This window comes from Pelophylax lessonae, assembly GCF_965119305.1.
Source record: "Pelophylax lessonae genome assembly, chromosome: 12".
NCBI lineage: Eukaryota > Metazoa > Chordata > Amphibia > Anura > Ranidae > Pelophylax > Pelophylax lessonae.
In genome coordinates this window covers 191,815,269-191,835,689 of record NC_138779.1, presented here as the reverse complement: position 1 = coordinate 191,835,689, position 20,421 = coordinate 191,815,269, and the positions used below count along the sequence as shown (strand labels likewise).

General features: G+C 42.3%; 1 protein-coding gene across 1 annotated transcript in view; it reads left to right on the top strand.

The window, feature by feature from the left end:
* TMEM145 (transmembrane protein 145) overlaps positions 1 to 20,421 on the top strand; it is a 218,499-nt gene that overhangs the window by 121,148 nt on the left and 76,930 nt on the right. The window contains exon 2 of the mRNA XM_082273591.1: positions 10,112 to 10,186. Coding sequence (XP_082129717.1) covers positions 10,112 to 10,186 — 75 coding nt within the window. The remainder of the gene's footprint in view (positions 1 to 10,111; positions 10,187 to 20,421) is intronic.

The following is a 20,421-nucleotide window of genomic DNA, read 5'->3' as shown; positions in this document are numbered from 1 at the left end:
GCAGATTTTATTGTTTTCTGTTACGTTACTGTGATTTTACGATTTTCTTTGACATATTTTTTATTTAAACCCTTCAAAAAGCAAACTATTTTCATGGTCAGTGGTTTGTTGTACAACCCTACCGAATAATGACTACCTGCATATTCTTCTAAAGTTACCGCATTGCCGCACTACAGTGCCATAGTAAAAAAAAATCTAAGAAAAAAAATGCCAATAAAAAAAAAAAAAGGAGTCTTCAACAAATAAGACATACATATAATAGTAGGCACATTTTTTTTAAAATATTATAGACTAATGCCTCGTACACACACAACGATTATCGGCCGACTTTTGTCCAGTGTTGTTTTGTTGGTTGAAATGTGCTCTAGACTGCACACAAATTTTCTAGATTTTCCATTTGTCTGGAGGATCAGATCGGATAGGATCGGGTGAGAACGGGCAGGTGGTCCGTTCTCATCCAATCTCCCCATAGAGGAAAGCGGGAATCTGACAGCTCCGTCTCTGCACACAGAACGGAGACGGAGCTGTCATACGCCTGCTTAGCGGGGATCGGAGGATCGATCCCCTGCTAAGCAAAATGGACTCCGTTGGGCGCACTGCCCATGTGAAAGGAGCCTAGCACAGATTTAGACAGATTTGTGAACAATATTTGAGAGAAATAGGCCTTTTGTGTACATATAAAAAGTCTTAGATCTTTGGGTTCAGCTCATTAAAAAAGGGGGTCAAAACAAAAGTGTTGCATCAGAGGCGTAACTAGAACCTTCAGGGCCCCGATGCAAGAAACCATGAAGGGCCCCCCAGACTCCTTCTCTTCAAACCCGGGGCTCTTCCCACTGATCCTGGGGCCCTTTACTGTCAATGCGGACCCTTTTATTACGGTCCTGTAGTGGGACCCTTTCACAAGTTCTGCAGTGGCCCCTCTTCCTGCCATCTTGGGGCCTCCCCACGGTGGGGGAATGCTAGGCCCGGTCAAAAGTGTGACCTTTGCGAGGGGGGAGAAAATGGCGGCCGGGGGGAGCAGAGCTGAGCAGAGTGGAGGCATTCTTTACAAGAGGTGTGTTCCTGGCCAGATCATCGGGTGAAATGGAGAGAAAAAGCCAAAGAAAAGAAGACTAATGCAGCCATCACCTCCAATGATTGCAGGTGTGGAGAAGAAGTCGGGGGTACATGGGACCATTCTGATGATTGCACATCATTAATGGCCACTGTGGCAGTGATCTCATCAATACTAAATATATATCTACATGAAGAGAGCCAGTTCTGCAAAATACCAGAGGATTAATATGCAAGATTACTGATCCCTTAGAAGCAAAAGGAACCGTCCAGAATATTTAGTTAATTGATCTGTTATGAAGATGAACAATAAACCAGCATTTGATGGCATCCCATTGGAAAAAAAAAAAAGTGTGACCTTTGCGATCCTGGAAGTTCACCCACTGGTGTCAGTAGTTTTTTTTTTTTTTTTTGGTATTTGAATTGTATTATTTTTTTATGATTTTTTTTTTTTTTTTTACAGTGTGACTGACTATGACTCTGTCCATTCAGAAAAGGAAGGAGCTGGTAAATTACATATTTACCGACCCCTTCCTGGTTCTCTATTGTGACAAATCCCCTGCAGCAGCCGCAGGAGAGGGGAGGGAGCATAGTGATGGGGGGGACTAGGGGAGCACACAGGGACCCAGAGACAGCAGAACACAAGTGACCTGGATAGGAGGAGTGGCGGGGGCAGCATACAGAGGAACCAATCTCCTCCATTTTCCTCCTGCAGCTACAGGAGGAAAAAGGAGGACAGTGATTTCTCTACATGCTGCCCCCCGCTGCCCCTCCTATCCAGGTGTACAGGGGAGCCGCACAGACCCCCTGGAGCATGGGGCCCGGTTGCAATTGCAACCCCTGCAACCCCTGTAGTTACGCCCCTGTGTTGCATTTATCATTTTGTTCAGTGTAAGCCAAAAACCTTAAAAAAAATGTGCATACTAGCCAATGTTTGTTTTCAGGCAACAGCTCCACTGAGTTGGTAAAAATACGAGCATGATAATTAGGTAAGAGAGCAGAATAAAACATTCTTAAGCTAAAAGGTTTGAAGATCTGCAGTTACGGGGACGCTATGAACACTCATTGGTATTTCAAGCATGATAGTAGATTAAAGGGAAGAATCTTTATGGATAAGGCAAAGGTTATTTTCCATGCTCAGTTAAAGCAGATACCGAAACACGCAATTTAATTCAACTGTGTATAATTATTTAATGCATTTCACATATAGTGTCCATAAGCTTTATATCAACCTTCTTTAATAACATGAAATAGGCTGGGAGAGAGAAATGTTAGCACTCCGAGCAAGTCGAGGTTTTGTTGTTTCGTTCTATACAATAAGTGCCCCTTCCTGAACCCGCTTCCATAGAAGAGCAGAGAGATGCTCATCAGTATGCTGATACTCCTGCACTGTCCAGTCAGCAGCCTGGGGCAAGCTGGTAACCAAGCTGTATTACTTGACCATAATAAAAAAGTGAGGTCATCGGTCTGCTTGTATTGGAGTGCCAGAATCACATAAGAGTGGCTGAGTAGACTAACAAGCCTTTTAGGCAGCATGGCTAGGTTAGCACTTACCCGTTCTCTGAAAAGCAATCCGCGGTGGAATGCTTATTAGTGTGGATATAGATTGGATATTCAGAAAGGTGGACCTCCTGACTTTTTTTTTTTTTTTTGCCGAACGGCTATTTTCAATGGGACTAATGAGCCAAGCTTTTGTCTTGGAATTGAGGTGCGGCCCCATTGACTTGAATGGCCGGATTTGTGCGGTTTGCAGCCCCTTTAACTCAACAAGCAATGTTACATTTGCCACCCCAGGAAGCAAAGAATCATGTCATCGGCATGTGAACTTCCCCCTCTGGCTATACAGTAGGCTTTGGGCAGTGTGGGAGCCTGTAAAACGGTGGCTCAAACAACTATTTCTACCGCCCCGTGGCTGTTGATGTGAAAGAGGCCTAGGAGAGTTCATACATTGAGTATGTACACTGCTCAAAAAAATTTTACGGATCACTTTGAAAACACTTTAGATCTAAAAGGGGAAAGATATCATGCTGGATATCTATACTGATATGGACTGGGTAATGTGTTAGGATTGAAAGGATTCCACATTTTGGTAGAAATTAAAATTCTACAGAGGGCTGAATTCAAAGACACCCCGAAAATCAAACTGAAAAAAATGATGCAGCAGGCTAGTCCATTTTGCTGAAATTTCATTGCAACTCAAAATGGTACTCAGTAGTTTGTGCTTGTATGCATGCCTGGATAACCTTAGGGTATGCTCCTAATGAGATGATGGATGGTGTCCTGGGGTATTTCCTCCCAGATCTGGACCAGAGCATCACTGAGCTCCTGAACAGACTGAGGCCTAACCTGGCGGCATCGGATGGACCGAAACATAATGTCCCAGAGGTGTTCTATTGGATTTAGTTTAGGCAAGCGTGAGGGCCATTCAATGGTATCAATTCCTTCATCCTCCAGGAACTGGCTGCATACTCTTGCCACAAGAGGCCAGGCATTGTCGTTCACCAGGAGAAATCCAGGACCCACTGCACCAGCGTAGGGTCTGACAATGGGTCCAAAGATTTCATCCCTATACCCAGTGGCAGTCAGGGTGCCATTGTCTAGCCTGTAGAAGTCTGTGCGTCCCTCCATGGATATGCCTCCCCAGACCATATGTTACCCACCACCAAAACAGTCATGCTGAACGATGTTGCAGGCAGCATAACTGTTTTTTTATGTGTTTCCACGCTATGGATGTATATTCCACCCTTCATATATCAGTACTGCCAGTACTCCTCTAAGGGCAGGAACTGGTGATGTTGCAGCAGGAGAGAGTTATTCAGAAGCATGCACAGTGACCGGTGTTTTCACACGTGCCCTCCTCCTGTTGCCTCAATCACCAGAGATATCTCCCCTCAAAGGGGGTATCCAGCCTCCACAGCTCCACCTGACTGTATAAAGATATCCAGGGCCACCCCTAGGGTATTCCTCCTTGGCGTTTCTTACTCTCCACAATGGTTTCAAAGGTACATGCAAATGTCAAAAGACAAGCTCCATAGCATGATACCCTAAATTTAATTTTATTTGGAAAAACTGTATAGCACTTACACAAAAAGGAAGTGACGCAATGATGCTGTAGCTCCGCCCTATGCGTTTCATCACACTGACATCATCAGGAGAAGCCTGAGAAGGGTGGAATACTGTACTAATGGATGGGCTATATTTTTTTTCACTAAAGGACATAGGATTGGTAGCACTAGTCACTTTATACGTGATTGGTCACTTTATATTCGATTGGTCAATTTATATTTAATAAGCACAATTGATATTTTAAGGCACAACTGATTTCATCATGTGTTTGCATTTATAGTAATATTGATTATTTTCACTGGTCACTTGATTTTTTGCACAAAATTCACTATATATTTATATATATATATATATATATATATATATAATTATATGCATTTTATTTTTTGTATTTATATAGTTACAGTATGTTTATCTAATCCAGGGTTTCTCAACCAGTGTGCCGCGGCACACTGGTGTGCCGTGAGGGGTCCCCAGGTGTGCCATGGCAAAATGACCCCCACCCTATGCATTAATAAGTAATCTGCTCTTTAATGTTTGCTGGCTGATCAATTGTTACAGCGGTGTCGGTCTGGTGCCAGTCCGCTGTTTAATACTCCCTTCCCACTGCCACAGGCACTCGGGAAGCTGTGCAGGCCTCCCAACCCGCGTTCTGCCAACCAATTACGTCATCAATTGCTATGGGCGGATTTGGCACACAAGCAAGGGCTTGCTGGACGTTAGAGCTGGGAGACGCTGGCTGGCGCAAGAGGAAAGAACCCGGGAAGGAGGATCTTCTACATTTTCATGTTCGTTACCTACTTCTTTCTTATAGACTTCTATTATGTCCCTTATTTTTGGCGTGCTTTCAAAAAATGCACCAAAAATGTAGGTGTGCCTCGAGATTCTGCCAGATTGTAAAGGGTGCCTTGGTTGAAAAAAGGTTGAAAAACACTGATCTAATCAAGTATTTTTGGGCACGGTATGATATATGATCAATTCAGTGCAAATGCCAAGCTACAGTTTCCAAAGCAAGCAAAGACCTTTCTTGTTTTAAGAGAGGCATGGACTCCAGAGTGAGAGATATCATTTTGTCCCTGTACAAATCATTAGTAAGATCTCATCTGGAATATGCAGTTCAGTTTTTGGGCACCAGTTCTCAAAAAGGATATCGGGGAACTGGAGAAAGTGCAGAGAAGGGCAACCAAACTGATAAGAGGCATGGAGGAGCTCAGCTATGAGGAAAGATTAGAGGAACTGAATTTATTCTCTCTTGAGAAGAGGAGATAAAGGGGGATATGATCAACATGTATAAATACATAAGGGGTCCATATAGTGAACTTGGTGTTGAGTTATTCACTTTAAGGTCATCACAGAGGACAAGAGGGCTCTCTTTTCATTTAGAAAAAAGAGATTTCATCTCCAAATACAGAAAGGTTTCTTCACATTAAGAGGTGTGAAAATGTGAAATAGACTCCCTCCAGAGGTGGTTATGGCCAGCTCACTAGATTGCTTTAAAAAAGGCCTGGATTCTTTCCTAGCTGTACATAATATAACTGGGTACTAATATTTATAGGTAAAGTTGATCCAGGGAATATCCGATTGCCTCTCGGGGGATCAGGAAGGAATTCCTGCTGTAGCAAATTGGATCATGCTTTGCTGGGGTTTTTCACCTTTCTTTTGGATTAACTGCAGGTATTGGATTGTGTATATGGGATTGTATGGTTGTGTTTTGTTTTTTTTATTTGGTTAAACTAGATGGACTTGTGTCCTTTTTCAACCTAACTATGTAACAAGCTAAAGGTCCATAATGAGTGGTAGTGGAGATAAGGACAGCTGCTGGTATGCAAAGGAGCAAGCTATCGGCAGGAGAGGCCACAATGATATGGCAAACAGGAAGTGCAAAGGCATGGCTTAAATAGAAGGTTCATGGGAGGAGCAAGGAGTTCAAGGTTCACCAGAAACAAGGTACATACAAGATTATCCAAAGGTTCAGAGAGGATGCTGTCCAACATCTCAGATGGCTTAGCAAGGAGAGCAACTGCTATGGCAATGGTCATGGGTTCAGATCCTGGTTGCGTCATTAACTTTTGTTATCAACTCAGTTGTTCCTTAACAACTAATTGCTTTTGTATCCCTTACCCTCCTCCCTATTTAGTTAGTAAGCCGTCTTGAGCAGCGCCTTCATAACCTTCTCGTCTTCCACTGTTTTGTAACTGTACTGTCTCCTTTTATTTTATAAAGCATGGTGTAAAATGTTATCTCTGTATAAATCCTGTATAATAACAGTAAATTAGTAAAACGAGATATCTGCAAAAGAGCAGGAACTCGGGATAATAGGATTGAGAGATCTGAAGCTGAGAAATTAATTTGAACATCAAAGGTCTATTTATGGGATATGGATGAGGCTGGAGTCCAATGAGCTAAAGAGCTGGCCTATATCATGGTTAGAAATGGAGAAGAGTAGAGGTCCTATACATAGACTGTGCTGTAACTACCATTATGGCATTTGGGAAGCAGTGCCCAGGGTTGCCAACTGTCTGTAAATTTACGGAAAGTTGGTAAAAATCTGTGATTTTTTACAACCATCTGTAAATATCAGAGGCTAATAATTTGTAATGCTGTGTTGACTTGTAAACCAGGCAAATTACTGTATTGTCAGGGTTTCCATATTGTGTTTAATTATCAATTGTCTTCATTTTTAACCACTTGCCGGCCAAATAACTTATATATATGGCGGGAAGGCGGCTCGGCTGTGCCAGATCACGTACCTAGTAGGTAGCGCCTGTGTGCCGCCGGTGCCCCGGCCGTGCTGTGGTTAAACACAGCAGATGTCCATCGACATTTTTGCCCATTCTTCTTTGCAAAATAGCTCAAGCTCTGTCAGATTGGATGGAGAGCATCTGTAAACAGCTATTTTCATGTCTTGCCACAGATTCTCAATTGGATTTAGGTCTGGACTTTGACTGGGCCATTCTAACACATGAATATGCTTTAATCTAAACCATTCTATTGTAGCTCTGGCTGTATGTTTAGGGTCGTTGTCCTGCAGGAAGGTGAACCTCCACCCCAGTCTCAAGTCTTTTGCAGACTCTAACAGGTTTTCTTCTAAGATTGCCCTGTATTTGGCTCCATCCATCATCCCATTAACTCTGACCAGCTTCCTTGCCCCTGCTGAAGAAAAGCATTTCCACAACATGATGCTTCCACCACCATGTTTCACAGTGGGGATAGTGTGTTCAGGGTGATGTGCAGTGTTTGTTTTCCTCCACACAAAGTTCAGTTTTGTTCCCATCTGACCAGAGCGCCTTCTTCCACATGTTTGCTGTGTCCCCCACATGGCTTCTCGCAAACTGCATATGGGACTTCTTATGGCTTTCTTTCACCAATGTCTTTCTTCTTCTCACTCTTCCATAAAGAACAGATTTTTGGAGCGCACAACTAATAGTTGTCCTGTGGACAGATTCTCCCACCTGAGCTGTGGAACTCTGCAGCTCCTCCAGAGTTACCATGGGCCTCTTGACTGCTTCTCTGATTAATGCTCTCCTTGCCCGGCCGGTCAGTTTGGGTTGATGGCCATGTCTTGGTAGGTTTGTAGTTGTGTCATACTCTTTCCATTTTTGGATGATGGATTGAACAGTGCTCCCGTAAGATGTTCAAAGCTTGGGATATTTTTTATAATGTAACCATGCTTTAAACTTCTCCACAACTTTATCCCTGACTTGTCTGGTGTGTTCCTTCATGATGCTGTTTGTTTACTAAGGTCCTCTAACAAACCTCTGAGGGCTTCACAGAACAGCTGTATTTATACTGAGATTAAATTACACACAGGGGGACTCTATTTACCATTTATATGACTTCTGAAGGCAATTGGTTCCACTAGATTTTAGTTAGGGGTATCAGAGTAAAGGGGACTGATTACATATGCACCCCACACTTTTCAGATATTTAATTGTAAAAAAATGTTGAAAACCATTTATCATTTTCCTTCCATTTTACAATTATGTGCCACTTTGTGTTGGTCTATCACATAAAATCCCAAAATACATTTATGTTTTTGGTTATAACATGAAAAAATGTGCGAAATGTCAAGGGTATGAATACTTTTTCAAGGCACTGGGGTTGATTTACTAAACTTGGAGAGTGCAGAATCTGGTGCAGCTCTGCATAGAAACCAATCAACTTCCAGTTTTTTTTTTTTTGTCAAAAATTAATTGAATAAGCTGAAGCTAGAAACTGATTGGCTGCCATGCATAGCTGCACCAGATATTGCACTCTCCAGTTTTAGTAAATCAACCCCACGGTATCTGGCTAAATTCAGCAAATAAGCTGCAGGGAAATCTGCATGCAGGAGATTTTCTGAATAGTCAGAAGAAACACTATAAAAATATGAAAGCATCTCTTTTCTCTTGTTTTCTTATCTGTACAGATTAACCTCTTGCCAACTGCCCACCACAGTTTTACTGCGGCAGGCTGGCTCGGCTGCACGAACCGACTTAGTACTACGTCGGTCGTGCGTGTGGTGCTGGGGGGTGAGCGCGCGCCGGCAGTGGAGCCCTCCTGCCCCCACTAGGCAGAGGGGATGCCGATGCACCGATAGCCGTCGGCCACCCGCGATCGTTTCCCGCTGAGAGAGAAGGGCGGTCAGCTGTTGTAAACACAGCCGACCGTTCTTCTCTCTGGAATGATCACAGAGCGCCTGTAATCCTTCTATTTAGGAACACAGGTCTCTATGGTCATTTCACAAGCCCCTCCCCCCACAGTTAGTAAACACTCCCCTAGGCTTACATTTAACCCTTTGATCACCCCTGGGTTAACCCCTTCCCTGCCAGTGCATATTTTTAGCACTGATTACTGTAGTAATGTCACTGGTCCCCCCAAAAGTGTCAGAAATGTCAGTTAGGGGTCCGATCTGTCCGCCGCAATGTCGCAGTCCCACTACAAATCGCAGATTGCCGCCATTACTAGAAAAAAATAAAAATAAAAATGACATAAATCTTTCCCGTAGTTAGTAGACGCAATAACTTTTGCGCAAACCAATCAAAATACGCTTATTGCGATTTTTTTTTTACCAAAAATATGTAGCAGAATACAAATTGGATTTTAAAAGGATGAAAAAATTAGATTTTTAAATTTTTTTGATTGGGAATGTTTTATAGCAGAAAGTAGAAAATATTGGTGTTTTTTTCAGAATTGTCGCTCTTTTTTTTTTTGTTCATAGCGCAAAAACGAAAAACCGCAGAGCTGATCGAATACCACCAAAAAGAAAGCTCTATTTGTGGGGAAAAAGACATCAATTTCCTTTGGGTACAGCGTCGCACGACCGTGCAATTGTCAGTTAAAATACGCTTATTGCGATTTTTCTTTTTTTTTTTTTACCAAAAAATATGTAGCAGAATACAAATTGGCCTAACAGGATGAAAAAATTTGATTTTCACATTTTTTTTTTTTTGGAAATGTTATATAGCAGAATGTGAAAAATATTGTTTTTTTTTTTTTTTTCTTCAGAATTGTCGCTATTTTTTTTAAATTTAATTCTAATTTTTTGTTTATAGCGCAAAAATAAAAATCGCAGAGGTGATCAAATACCACCAAAAGAAAGCTGTATTTGTGGGGGAAAAAAAGGACATCAATTTTATATAGGTACAGTGTCGCACGACTGCGCAATTTTCTGTGCCGAAACGCAAAAAATAGCCTGGTCATTAAGGGGGCAAATCCTTTAAGTCCAGAACTGCTTAAAAAGTTTATAAAAAATATAAAGCAAACAATTTGTTTCCTCCAATAGCCCATTCTTGCATTTGTTTTAATAATTATTGCATGATACAAAGGGAGGTGTCATGGTGTGGGAAGACTTTTCTAGTGATAGCCATATTGGTAGAATGCTAGAAAGCAATGCAGGTTGTAGAGGATCTCTCGGGGATCTGAGTGAAGGATGAAAAGGAAATGATGTGAGATAACATGATTATTTTATATCCAATATGACATGTATAATTCTTTCTCTTTTTTATCTTAGGACTGGGTCTTTCTCACGCGCTTCTGTTTTCTGTCAGACTATGGAAGACTTGAATTCAGATTTAAATATCCGGAGGTAAGTGTGCTGTTTATTTATATTATATGCCACTTGTATTGATTTTTTATATGGGGGGGTCGCCTGTAAGGCTGGATTTATACTTACACCATATTACCAAAAGTATTGGGACGCCTGCCTTTACACGCACACGTGAACGTTAATGGCATCCCAGTCTTAGTCTGTAGGGTTCAGTATTAGGTTGGCCCACCCTTTGCAGCTATGACAGCTTCAACTCTTCTGGGAAGGCTGTCCACAAGGTTTAGGAGTGTGTCTATGGGAATGTTTCACCATTCTTCCAAAAATGCATTTGTGAGGTCAGGCACTGATGTTGGATGAGAAGGCCTGGCTCGCAGTCAGCGAAACATGCTTTTTGGAGCCCAAAAATTGATGTATAAAGTATTAAAAAGGAATACATTTTTAACATACTATACCAGGGATCTACAAACTACGGCCCTCCAGCTGTTGCAGAACTAAACGTCCCATGAGGCATTGTTAAAGTCTGTAATTCACAGACATGACAAGGCTTCATGAGAAATGTAGTTTCTGAACAACTGAAGGGCCGTAGTTTATAGACCCCTGCAACTATACAATTTGACCAGCAGATTTTTAATTTATTTTTTTGTCAGGCAAAATGCATACAGGGGAACGCAATATTCATCAATATACAAAGGAAAATTCCCCTGAGTTTGGGACTTTTTAGGCACAAATTTGAAACCAATTCAGCGATGTATGCAAAAAATGATAATATTTATTAAAGTGACAAAAATATAATATAGTTTATACTATATTTTTGTCACTTTAATAAATATTATCATTTTTTGCATACATTGCTGAATTGGTTTCAAATTTGTGCCTAAAAAGTCCCAAACTCAGGAGAATTTTCCTTTGTACTTTAATTAAGGGATGTGGCACATTTTATAGGAACACTGGCCACGAGCAAAACCCCAATATTCATCAATGCACAAAACTTCAGAATTTCATAACATACACTATATTACCAAAAGTATTGGGACGCCTGCCTTTACACGCACACGAACTTTAATGGCATCCCAGTCTGAGTCCGTAGGGTTCAATATTGAGTTGGCCCATATTTTGCAGCTATAACAGCTTCAACTCTTCTGGGAAGGCTGTCCACAAGGTTTAGGAGTGTGTCTATGGGAATGTTTGACCATTTTTCCAGAAGTGCATTTGGGAGGTCAGGCACTGATCTTGGATGAGAAGGAGAAAGTAAAGACTATGCTGCAACTAGAGAATGCTGGCAATCCACTCTCATTCACGACTGGCTGCTGCTCAGAACAAACAGAGTCACTAATGCGTCTTACATGCCACTTCATTGACTGCGGATGGACAAAAAGGCAATTGGTGTTGAATAAAAAAGTGATGCAAGGATCCCACACTGGGGAGTACATTAGAGAAATGTTTCTAGGCATGCTTGAAACTAGGGAATAAACAGCAACTGAGTGATGCTTGTGCTATGAGACATTGGAGCAAACATGTTGAAAGGAAGGAGACTTGCTGAAGTTAGACCTCAGTCACATAGCACACACCCTGCAACTTCTGGTAAATGATGGTCTGTCAAGCCAGAGAGGTTTGATTGATATAATTAGCATGCTGAAGAGGTGCGCAGGCCATTTCCACCATTCAATCCTTGCCCAGCAGCGACTGAGGTGCATTCAGGAAGACCTTGGCCTACCCAAAAACAACTTGATTCAGGCTGTTCCAACACGATGGAACTCAACACTTCACATGCTTCACCATGCTCAACACTTCACCTTTGAAAACGTCATCTATGACGAAACGACGTTAGGTCACGGCGTGCTGAAGTCATTTCCTACAGCGTCCGACGAGTGCGGATGCGCAGAGCCGTCCGGCCGGCGGCTAATGCGAGCATTTTTATCTTCTGTCTACATGTGAGTTTACAACCTTTTTTACATTAAATAATAATACGGTTTTACACTATGGCGGTTTCTATGTTTTATTTATTTGGGGCCAACTACTACTGAGCATCTATGGCGATACAATACCCACCTTCCTGAGTTATCAATTTGGAGTCTGGTCTTGTTTCCTGTGTTCCTGTGGGGTTTCTAAGGTCCATCCATCCAGGATATTCAATACCTACTAACTACATATATCTGGTAAGAGTCTTGGAGATGTTGATATGCCGGATCTGTGTGGTGGAATATATCTATTCACATAAGAGTGTTTTGAACTCAGTCTGGTAAGAGACTGACCTATCAGTGGTGGATAACATCTGGTGGTTTCCTCCTCTCTGGTGAAGAATATCTTTAATATCCTTGGCTCTGGCTTTTTTCTATCATATATTGCCAATAATACATTTACTTCTGGTAAACAGTATTAATGTTGGTGGCGGATTTGATCTACTACTCTTCCTTTTCCATACACAATTATTCCAGTCTCACACACCACTGGTGATTTACAATTTTCAGTATATTATTCTTTATTTGTGGGATTTTACGCTATGGCGTTCTTCTATTTTTTTCATGATTTCACATATCCAAATTCCTGAGGTTTTCAAAGGATATCTACTACGACACCAAGTTTGCCGATTTGGATTCCGGGCCTTTGATATTTCACGTTCTGGTAAGCACATTACCTAGAGGGAATTTCGATTGACAACATTTTTCTTCGTTTATTCAACATTCACATTGGGAATAATTGGACATTATTTGAACACTTTTTGGACTTTTAATTAGTTAAATTTTCATGTAGCGCGATTTTTTCTACATTTATATGCTGTATAGAATGCTGGAACAGAAGCGAGTTCTTACCATCTATTCAAGTGAATATGGAGGATATTCTTGTCCTACTGCTGATCAGTGGGACATTGTAGCCAATGTCATTGAGACTTTTCTCCCCATAGAGGAAGTGACACTAGAAGTGAGTCATCACGGCTCATCTGTGTCATCTAACATCCCATGTGTGAGAGTGCTGAAGATGCTTCTTCAAGAGAATGAAGGACCCAACACACGTGGCATTAAAACATGTAGGTAGGTCATGAGGCACAGCCTCACCAAACGTTTTGAGAACCATGAAGAGAATAAAAATGTCATGTCTTTTGGATCCTCGATATCCACGATCCACGAAGAATCATGCTTTCTCCTCTGATAATGTATAGGCCAAGGCAAAACAATGGCTGACAGAAGATATTCAACAGGAGGTGCAGGAGGTTCCTGCTGAAATGTCAAGTCAGGAAGAGCATGTTTCTAATCTGGAGGAGCAGGATGCTGCAAAAAGACAATGGACAGAAGAGAATCTTCTTCATCGTGGTCGAATTGATGCCATAATTAGTGTTGTATTGGGGCCTCATGCGGAGGATTCTTCTGAATCTACAATAATCAGCCTGGATAATGAACTTCATCTCTATTTGAAGGAACCAGTAATTGACAGAAGTGGTGATCCTCTTCAGTAGTGGAAAGAAAATGAGGCACGCTATAAGACTTGCCTCTCATGCTAGAAGATACCTCTCTGCTCCTGCTACCAAGTGAGCGTGTTTTTAGTGAAGTGGTAGCAATATTTGAAGAAAATAGAAGCCGTTTAACTGGTGAACATGCAGAAATGTTATGCTTTCTGCACTATAATATGGTTCTACTAACTGGGAGTATTAAAGTAAGTGTAGTGTCCACTGTCTAGCTTTTGCACTGCAGTAGTGATTTAAATGTAATCATTGCAGTGAGTGGACTGCAGCAGTTTATGCTATTTTTCTATGTTTTGGGAAGCCTTTAACCACTTGCCGACCGCCACAAGTACATATACTGCGGCGGTCAGCCCCCCTTGGGCAAAGTGACGTATGGGTACGTCACTTGCCCGCGAGCCAATAGGAGGCTCCCGTGCGCCGCCGGAGGCGCGCTCCCGCCCCCGCTCGTCCACTGCCATCCCCGAGCGAGTGACCGGCGGCTCCGATGTCCGCCGGTCACTCGCGATCGCGATGGAGAGGGAGAAAGGCAGGTGGCTGATGTAAACAAAGCCGCCTGTCATTCTCCCTGGTGTAACTGCAGAGATCATATGATCCTGCTATGTAGGATCGTATGTCTCTGTGGTTACATCAAAAGCCACGCCCCTTTACAGTTAGAAGCACGCCCCTAGGGACACACTTAACCCCTTGATCTCTAATAAAGTTAACCCCTTCCCTGCCAGTGTCATTTTTACAGTAACAGTGCATATTTATAGCACTGATTACTGTAGTAATGTCACTGGTACCCCCAAAAGTGTCAAAAATGTCAGTCAAGGGTCCGATCTGACAGCCCCAAAGTCGCAGTCCTGCAAAAAAAAAAAATCGCAGATCGCCGCCATTACTAGTTAAAAAAAAACAATAAAAATGACATAAATCTTTCCCGTAGTTAGTAAACGCAATAACTTTTGCGCAAGCCAATCAAAATATGCTTATTGAGATTTTTTTCATCAAAAATATGTAGCAGAAAACAAATTGGCCTAAAATGTTAAAAATTTTTAATTTTTACATTTTTTTGGGGGGAATTTCATATAAAACAAATTTGAAAAATATTGTTATTTTTTCAAAATTGTCGCTCTTTTCTTGTTTATAGCGCAAAAAGTAAAAATCGCACAGGTGATCAAATGCCACCAAAAGAAAGCTCTGTTTGTGGGAAAAAAAGGACGTCAATTTCATTTGGGTACAGAGTCGCACGACTGCGCAATTGTCCTTTAAAGTCACGCAGTGGCGATTCGCAAAATAGGCCCTGGTCTTTGAGCAGCCAAATCCTCCGGGGCTTAAGTGGTTAATACGTTTTTATTTTTCAAGCGCTTTATGTTTCACAGTTGTCTATTTCTAGGCCTCCTTCGTTCACAATCACACCATGGTATAGACAGAGACATCAGTTTTGCTGCACACTTTCGGAAAGTGCACAAAAAAACAATGGTTCTTCCCTTCACTCTTCTTCTCTATGTGCCCTGTTCAGTGTTCACACCATACAACGTGCATGAAAACTGACTGAATCGCGCATGAAAAGTGATGGGAAACTGATGTCTCTGCAAGTGAAATCTGCGATTTTCCCATCAGTTTTCATGCAGGTATGGTGTGAAGAACGACCCCTAAATGAAAAAATGTTAATAAACATTACCATGTTTAGTACCAGATTTGTGTCGAAAATTGTGTTAATTTTTTCAAACTTTAATTGTACAGAATATCGGCACCTAATAATGACTATCGGCCTGAAGGGTGTCCGAAAAATCGGTATCGGCCCTGAAAAAACGATATTGTCGATCCCTAGTCCACATGACCCAATAAATTGATCCCCATGTTTAAGCTCTAAAGGTGGAACGAAATGCATTGGGGGCACGGCCTGCCGGAGTCCAGGCTGAGGTTGCCACTTGCCACCATACCTTGGGATGATATGAATGTGCAGTCACAGGGACATCTTCCTTCATACTATTCATACTCACTTATCCACTATGGTATTCATTTTCTGTATTCTGCAAAAAAAACTGGTTGACCCTGCTGCTCTCTATCTCCCCCTCCTGTCCATGTCCACAATTCAGCTAGGGATTTTGCAGCTGTGGTGTCACCTCTGCACATGCTCAGTTTTCAGTGAGTTTCTATGCTGAGCATTTCCTCCCTATCACATCTGAGCATCCCATATGACTATAGAGTCACATATGTAGATGTATACACAGTGGTAAATGACAGCCCACTCCCTCCCTCTTCCTCTATGCCCACTAACCAGCTAAACACAATGGGGGCGGGATATTACATGTAGAACAATGGTGGCTTCACCACCCTCTTTAACAGACTGGAGGGGCGTGACACAGCCTTTGACTGGCGGAAATCCATCCACACCATGTTATTGCCAAAAAATAATTAAGATTTGATTTCAACTATATATTTGTATGACAATTTAAAACCGTTTATTGATATTTATTTTACTCTGTATTCCAAAGTCTGTTTTTTTTATTTTTTATCTTGAACATGTGACCAGCAGCAGAGGACTAGAATCTCCTCCTGCTTATGTTTCCCTGCAGACAGGCTGGGAGAGAGCTGGGTCATGTGACAGCTGTATATTGATTAGGAAAAAGGTACTTTTTTTATTGAAATAATTACAGTGCCATCATCCACTTACAGAAAGAGAAGGGACAGTGTAAATTAAAGCGGAGTTCTGGCCTCAAAAACAACTTTGGGCCATCCGCTTGCTGACATTCACCTGCAAAAGAAATGGATAGTCCCGATTTTTTTTTTTTTTTTTTTTTACTTATCTTGTTCTTGAAGAAAGTATACTTACCTTCCTTCTACTTCCTCCCTCTGCGGCCGCGGCCCGCGCCGTCACTTCCTGCTTGCATTGATTCCTGGGAGCTGAACGTCATCGCTCCCAGAAGTCAATGCGCCTGCACCGGCCCCGCTCATCACTTCCAGTGCAGGTGCGTCATTCCCTGCTGAATAGCATCTGGGCATGCCCAGAAGCTGTGCAGGGATGATGTGCATGCACCGGAACTGACGAGCGGGGCCGGTGCAGGGCATTCTGGGACAAAGAAAACACCGAAGAGGACGCCCTGGCTTCAGCTGCCCACACCTGAGATGGCAGCGCTGGACAAGAAATTTTCAAGGTAAGTATTTCTTCTAAAAGGTAAGTGCGACCTGGGACTGTTCAGAGGCTATCCATAATGAAATGTATTAGCCCTGACTGTCCCGGGGGTATTTTTATTTAAAAAACATTTCCGAGGCCGGAACTCCGCTTTAAACAGTGTGTGTTTAGTATCACTTTAAAACGGAGAGCAGAAAGGAAATCTGCCTAATATTTGGTACATAAACATTATTTAGCGTTAGAGGGTGTCCCCCAAGTCTGCAGCAAAGTATAATATACCTTCCATGTGGGTCAGGGATAGAAGTTTCATCTTTCAGAGCGCAGAATTGGTTTATTGATATTGCTACTCCCAATTTACCCAGGAGCTCTGAGCCTAAGTATGATGCAGTAAAGTATTTATAGGCAGCCTTGAGGGAGACGCGTTTTGGAAAATGAGTTTCCTATATGAAAATTACATCAGCAACTAAATTCTTAAATTCTTCCAACACTAACCATCATTTCCTATTAGAATTGAACCCTTTGACATTGTAAGTCATAATCTTCATCATAAATATAACTTCAAGCCAATATGACTTGTATCAATCAGGTCTGTGAAGGATTCATTAAAAAGCTAACAGTTTCATTGATATATATATCGTTAGACTATAAAAAAGTAAACATAGGAAATTACGCCAAAAAAGTGATGATAGTACAACAATAATGCAAAAAAAGGTGTACCAAGCAGGACTTGCATAGTAAAACCCCCGATTAACAGATCAATATAAAGTATTTTTTAAGACCTCCTACTAATTCAGAAACACCCTGCAGGGGGATATTCTGCCTCCAGTCCCTGTATTCTTCACCTTCTTGTTGTAAGATGTTTTTCATCTTCTTTACCAATTTGCCCACCTCTGCAGCCACTGACTGAGTGACCTTATGGAGAAGTATTTCTAGTTTCTTATCAAGTGCAGCCATCGAAAGGGGGAGGTGGTGGAGGTGGTGTGTTAGGTACCTGTGAGGTAAAGTCGGAAGTGGAGCTTGAGTGCTGAGGATTCAGGTGAAAACAGAGTCGGAGAGATCGGGCCGGCAACAGATCGAGCAAAGTGATATACAAACGAAATCCAAAGAATGGTCAGGTAGGCAGAGGTCATACACAAGCTGGCGGTGAAGTACGGAATCGGCAGGCTGAAGAGGAGTCAAGAATTCAGGCAAACGTTCATACACGATAATCAGTCAAAGAGCATACAGCACACCCAGGGAGATAATCCAGACAAACTGGCACTGAGTAGCAGGAAGTGCTGCTATTTATGGGCTGGTTAAATTGTACATTGTTCGCAGCTGGCAGCAGGTGGGGCTAGTGAGTCCAAGGCAAAGCATCAGGCTAGAAAATCACTGCAAAGACTCCAGAGCTTCCCTATGCCACGACAGGCAAGGCTGCTGGCTATTAAACTGGGAACCTCCCGGTTCAAGGACACCCAGGTACATGACAATGGTGTTCCAGGCATTGACAATTCACTTTTGCTATGTTCTCCACCTGGTTGCTGAATCCTATGTAGGCAGGTGCAGTCTACTTTAGCCACATCAGGGGGCGTTCACTGCAGCAGTCCTGGACCTGGAGAGGAAGTCAGTACGAACAAGGTTCTTCTATAGTTTCCTTGGTCACTGGGTAAACAATCCTATTGGATGCTTTTGTCCCAAGTGACTCAAGCAGCCATTTTGGGTCAGGCAGAGCCTTTTTATGGCCCTGGCTCCAGGGTTTTGGCACACTTTGGTGAGTAGGCACAGTAGGGACAAGTACTCCGTTTGTGAGGGAGAGTAACAGTGTTAGTGAAAGGTTCCTTACGAGGAGGGTCTCTTTTCTTCTGGACATTCTCCCGATGGTGGACCAGACGGTCAAGGGCCACATTCAATCCCCTGTAAAAGAGGCTGTCATTCGGGATGGAATCTACTCCTCTCACGCTGCTGAAATGAGAATGTGTCAGAACGGGTGGCTTTCCCACCGGGCTTGTTGTGAACTGTTGCTGAATTTCTTCAATACAAGTTCATTGCACCTGCCTGTGTGGATTTGTGATTCTGCACCATTCTGCACTCCTCCTACAGCTAGATTCCGGTAAGCAGGTGGAGAGGATGCAGGAGAGACAGTCCTCATCAGGTGTGGCCTCTCGGCAGGCCACTTTTCAGAGACTTGCCTTTGACTTCTGTTTCTGTGATTTACCCATGAGGGGTTTCCAAAGTTTTTGGGAGAGATTGTGAGCTCCTCCAATGTGTGTGAGAGCTATTGTACGCTATTAGGAATGCTCTAAGTGCAAGTCTGTGTCAAAGACGGGAATCAAGCTGATGTACATGCACCCCTAAACCATGCTCCTTAGGAGAATATGCACCTTTCACAATGGTCACCAACCACAATTCTCATTTTGTATGATACTCTTTTAGCCTACAGGAAAATCTAGCAGGAAAAGACCAGTTTGTAGTTTTAGGCGCCCAAGCCAAAAGTTCCCAGTCCTCCCTGACATTAAACATTCATGCAGGCTGTGTTTTCCCTAATTCACCACTCTGTTTTGCAGAGATATGAACAAGCCCTATTTTTTGCTCTTTGACATTTTCTTTGTTTGCTACGTTTTCTCTGTGATCGTTAATTATGTTATACTGCTGGCAACTACTTAGCTGTGAACTCAGTGGTGCAATACTTTTAGATACCCAGATAGTTCCTCACTTTAAATTTAACTTTCGCCAAAACTTTTTTTAGGTTTTAGATAGAGTAATGAAGGGTAAGAACATCTGTCAGGTTTCATTACTGTTTGTGTCCTCATTAGTAAGATCTGAAGCGTGTAGAAGAAGAGAGGGCCAAGATATAGTTGACAGACCAGACAGAGTTTATTGATTATAGCAATTGTTTAAAAAAACCATTGACTACATTTTGGCAGTTTCAAGAGCTTGCTGCCCAACTGATGACCTGAACAGATTTAATGCTGTATTTTAAATTATAACTCCATGATTTGCAAACTTTTTGTTCAGACCATCATTTCTGGTCCAGTTTTTTCAAGCAGTGATGAAGGGGGCCTCTTAGATTCCCTAAATCACAGTGCCTCTTCCTAAAATGAGTACTATGACAAACCTTTATCTGGACTCTCAAAAATATGTTGATGCCCTCTAATACAGATGTCGAAACATTGCTCCACGGACTGTTTATGTACTTGAGAGCTTCCATTAAAAGAACTTCCACAGCAGATTGGAATACTCACCAACACCGCAGTCCAGCTCTCTGCAACCTCACCTCCTTATTGGTTTATTACCTGGATTAAAAACAAAGGAAAATCTTCAAAAGAAACAGTGACAGGAATAAGAATGGGGGTTCTTGCCATTCCCTACTCTACTAAATCTACTATCTAGTAGAATCTCAGTATTTGCAGATGATACTAAACTAGGCATGCCAATATCTTCTATGCAGGATGTGGAAACCTTACAAGCGGACCTGAACAAAATAATGGGGTGGGCAACTACATGGCAGATGAGGTTTAATGTTGAAAAAAGTAAAGTAATGCACTTGGGGGCCAGAAACCAGAAAGGAAGCTACTCACTAGGGGGGGAACCTCTGGGTGAGTCTAGGATGGAAAAGGCCTTGGGGGTACTGGTAGACAACAGGCTTGGCAGTGGCATGCAATGCCAAGCCGCTGCAAGCAAAGCCAACAGAATACTGGGACTGGCTCTACAAGACTCTGGTCC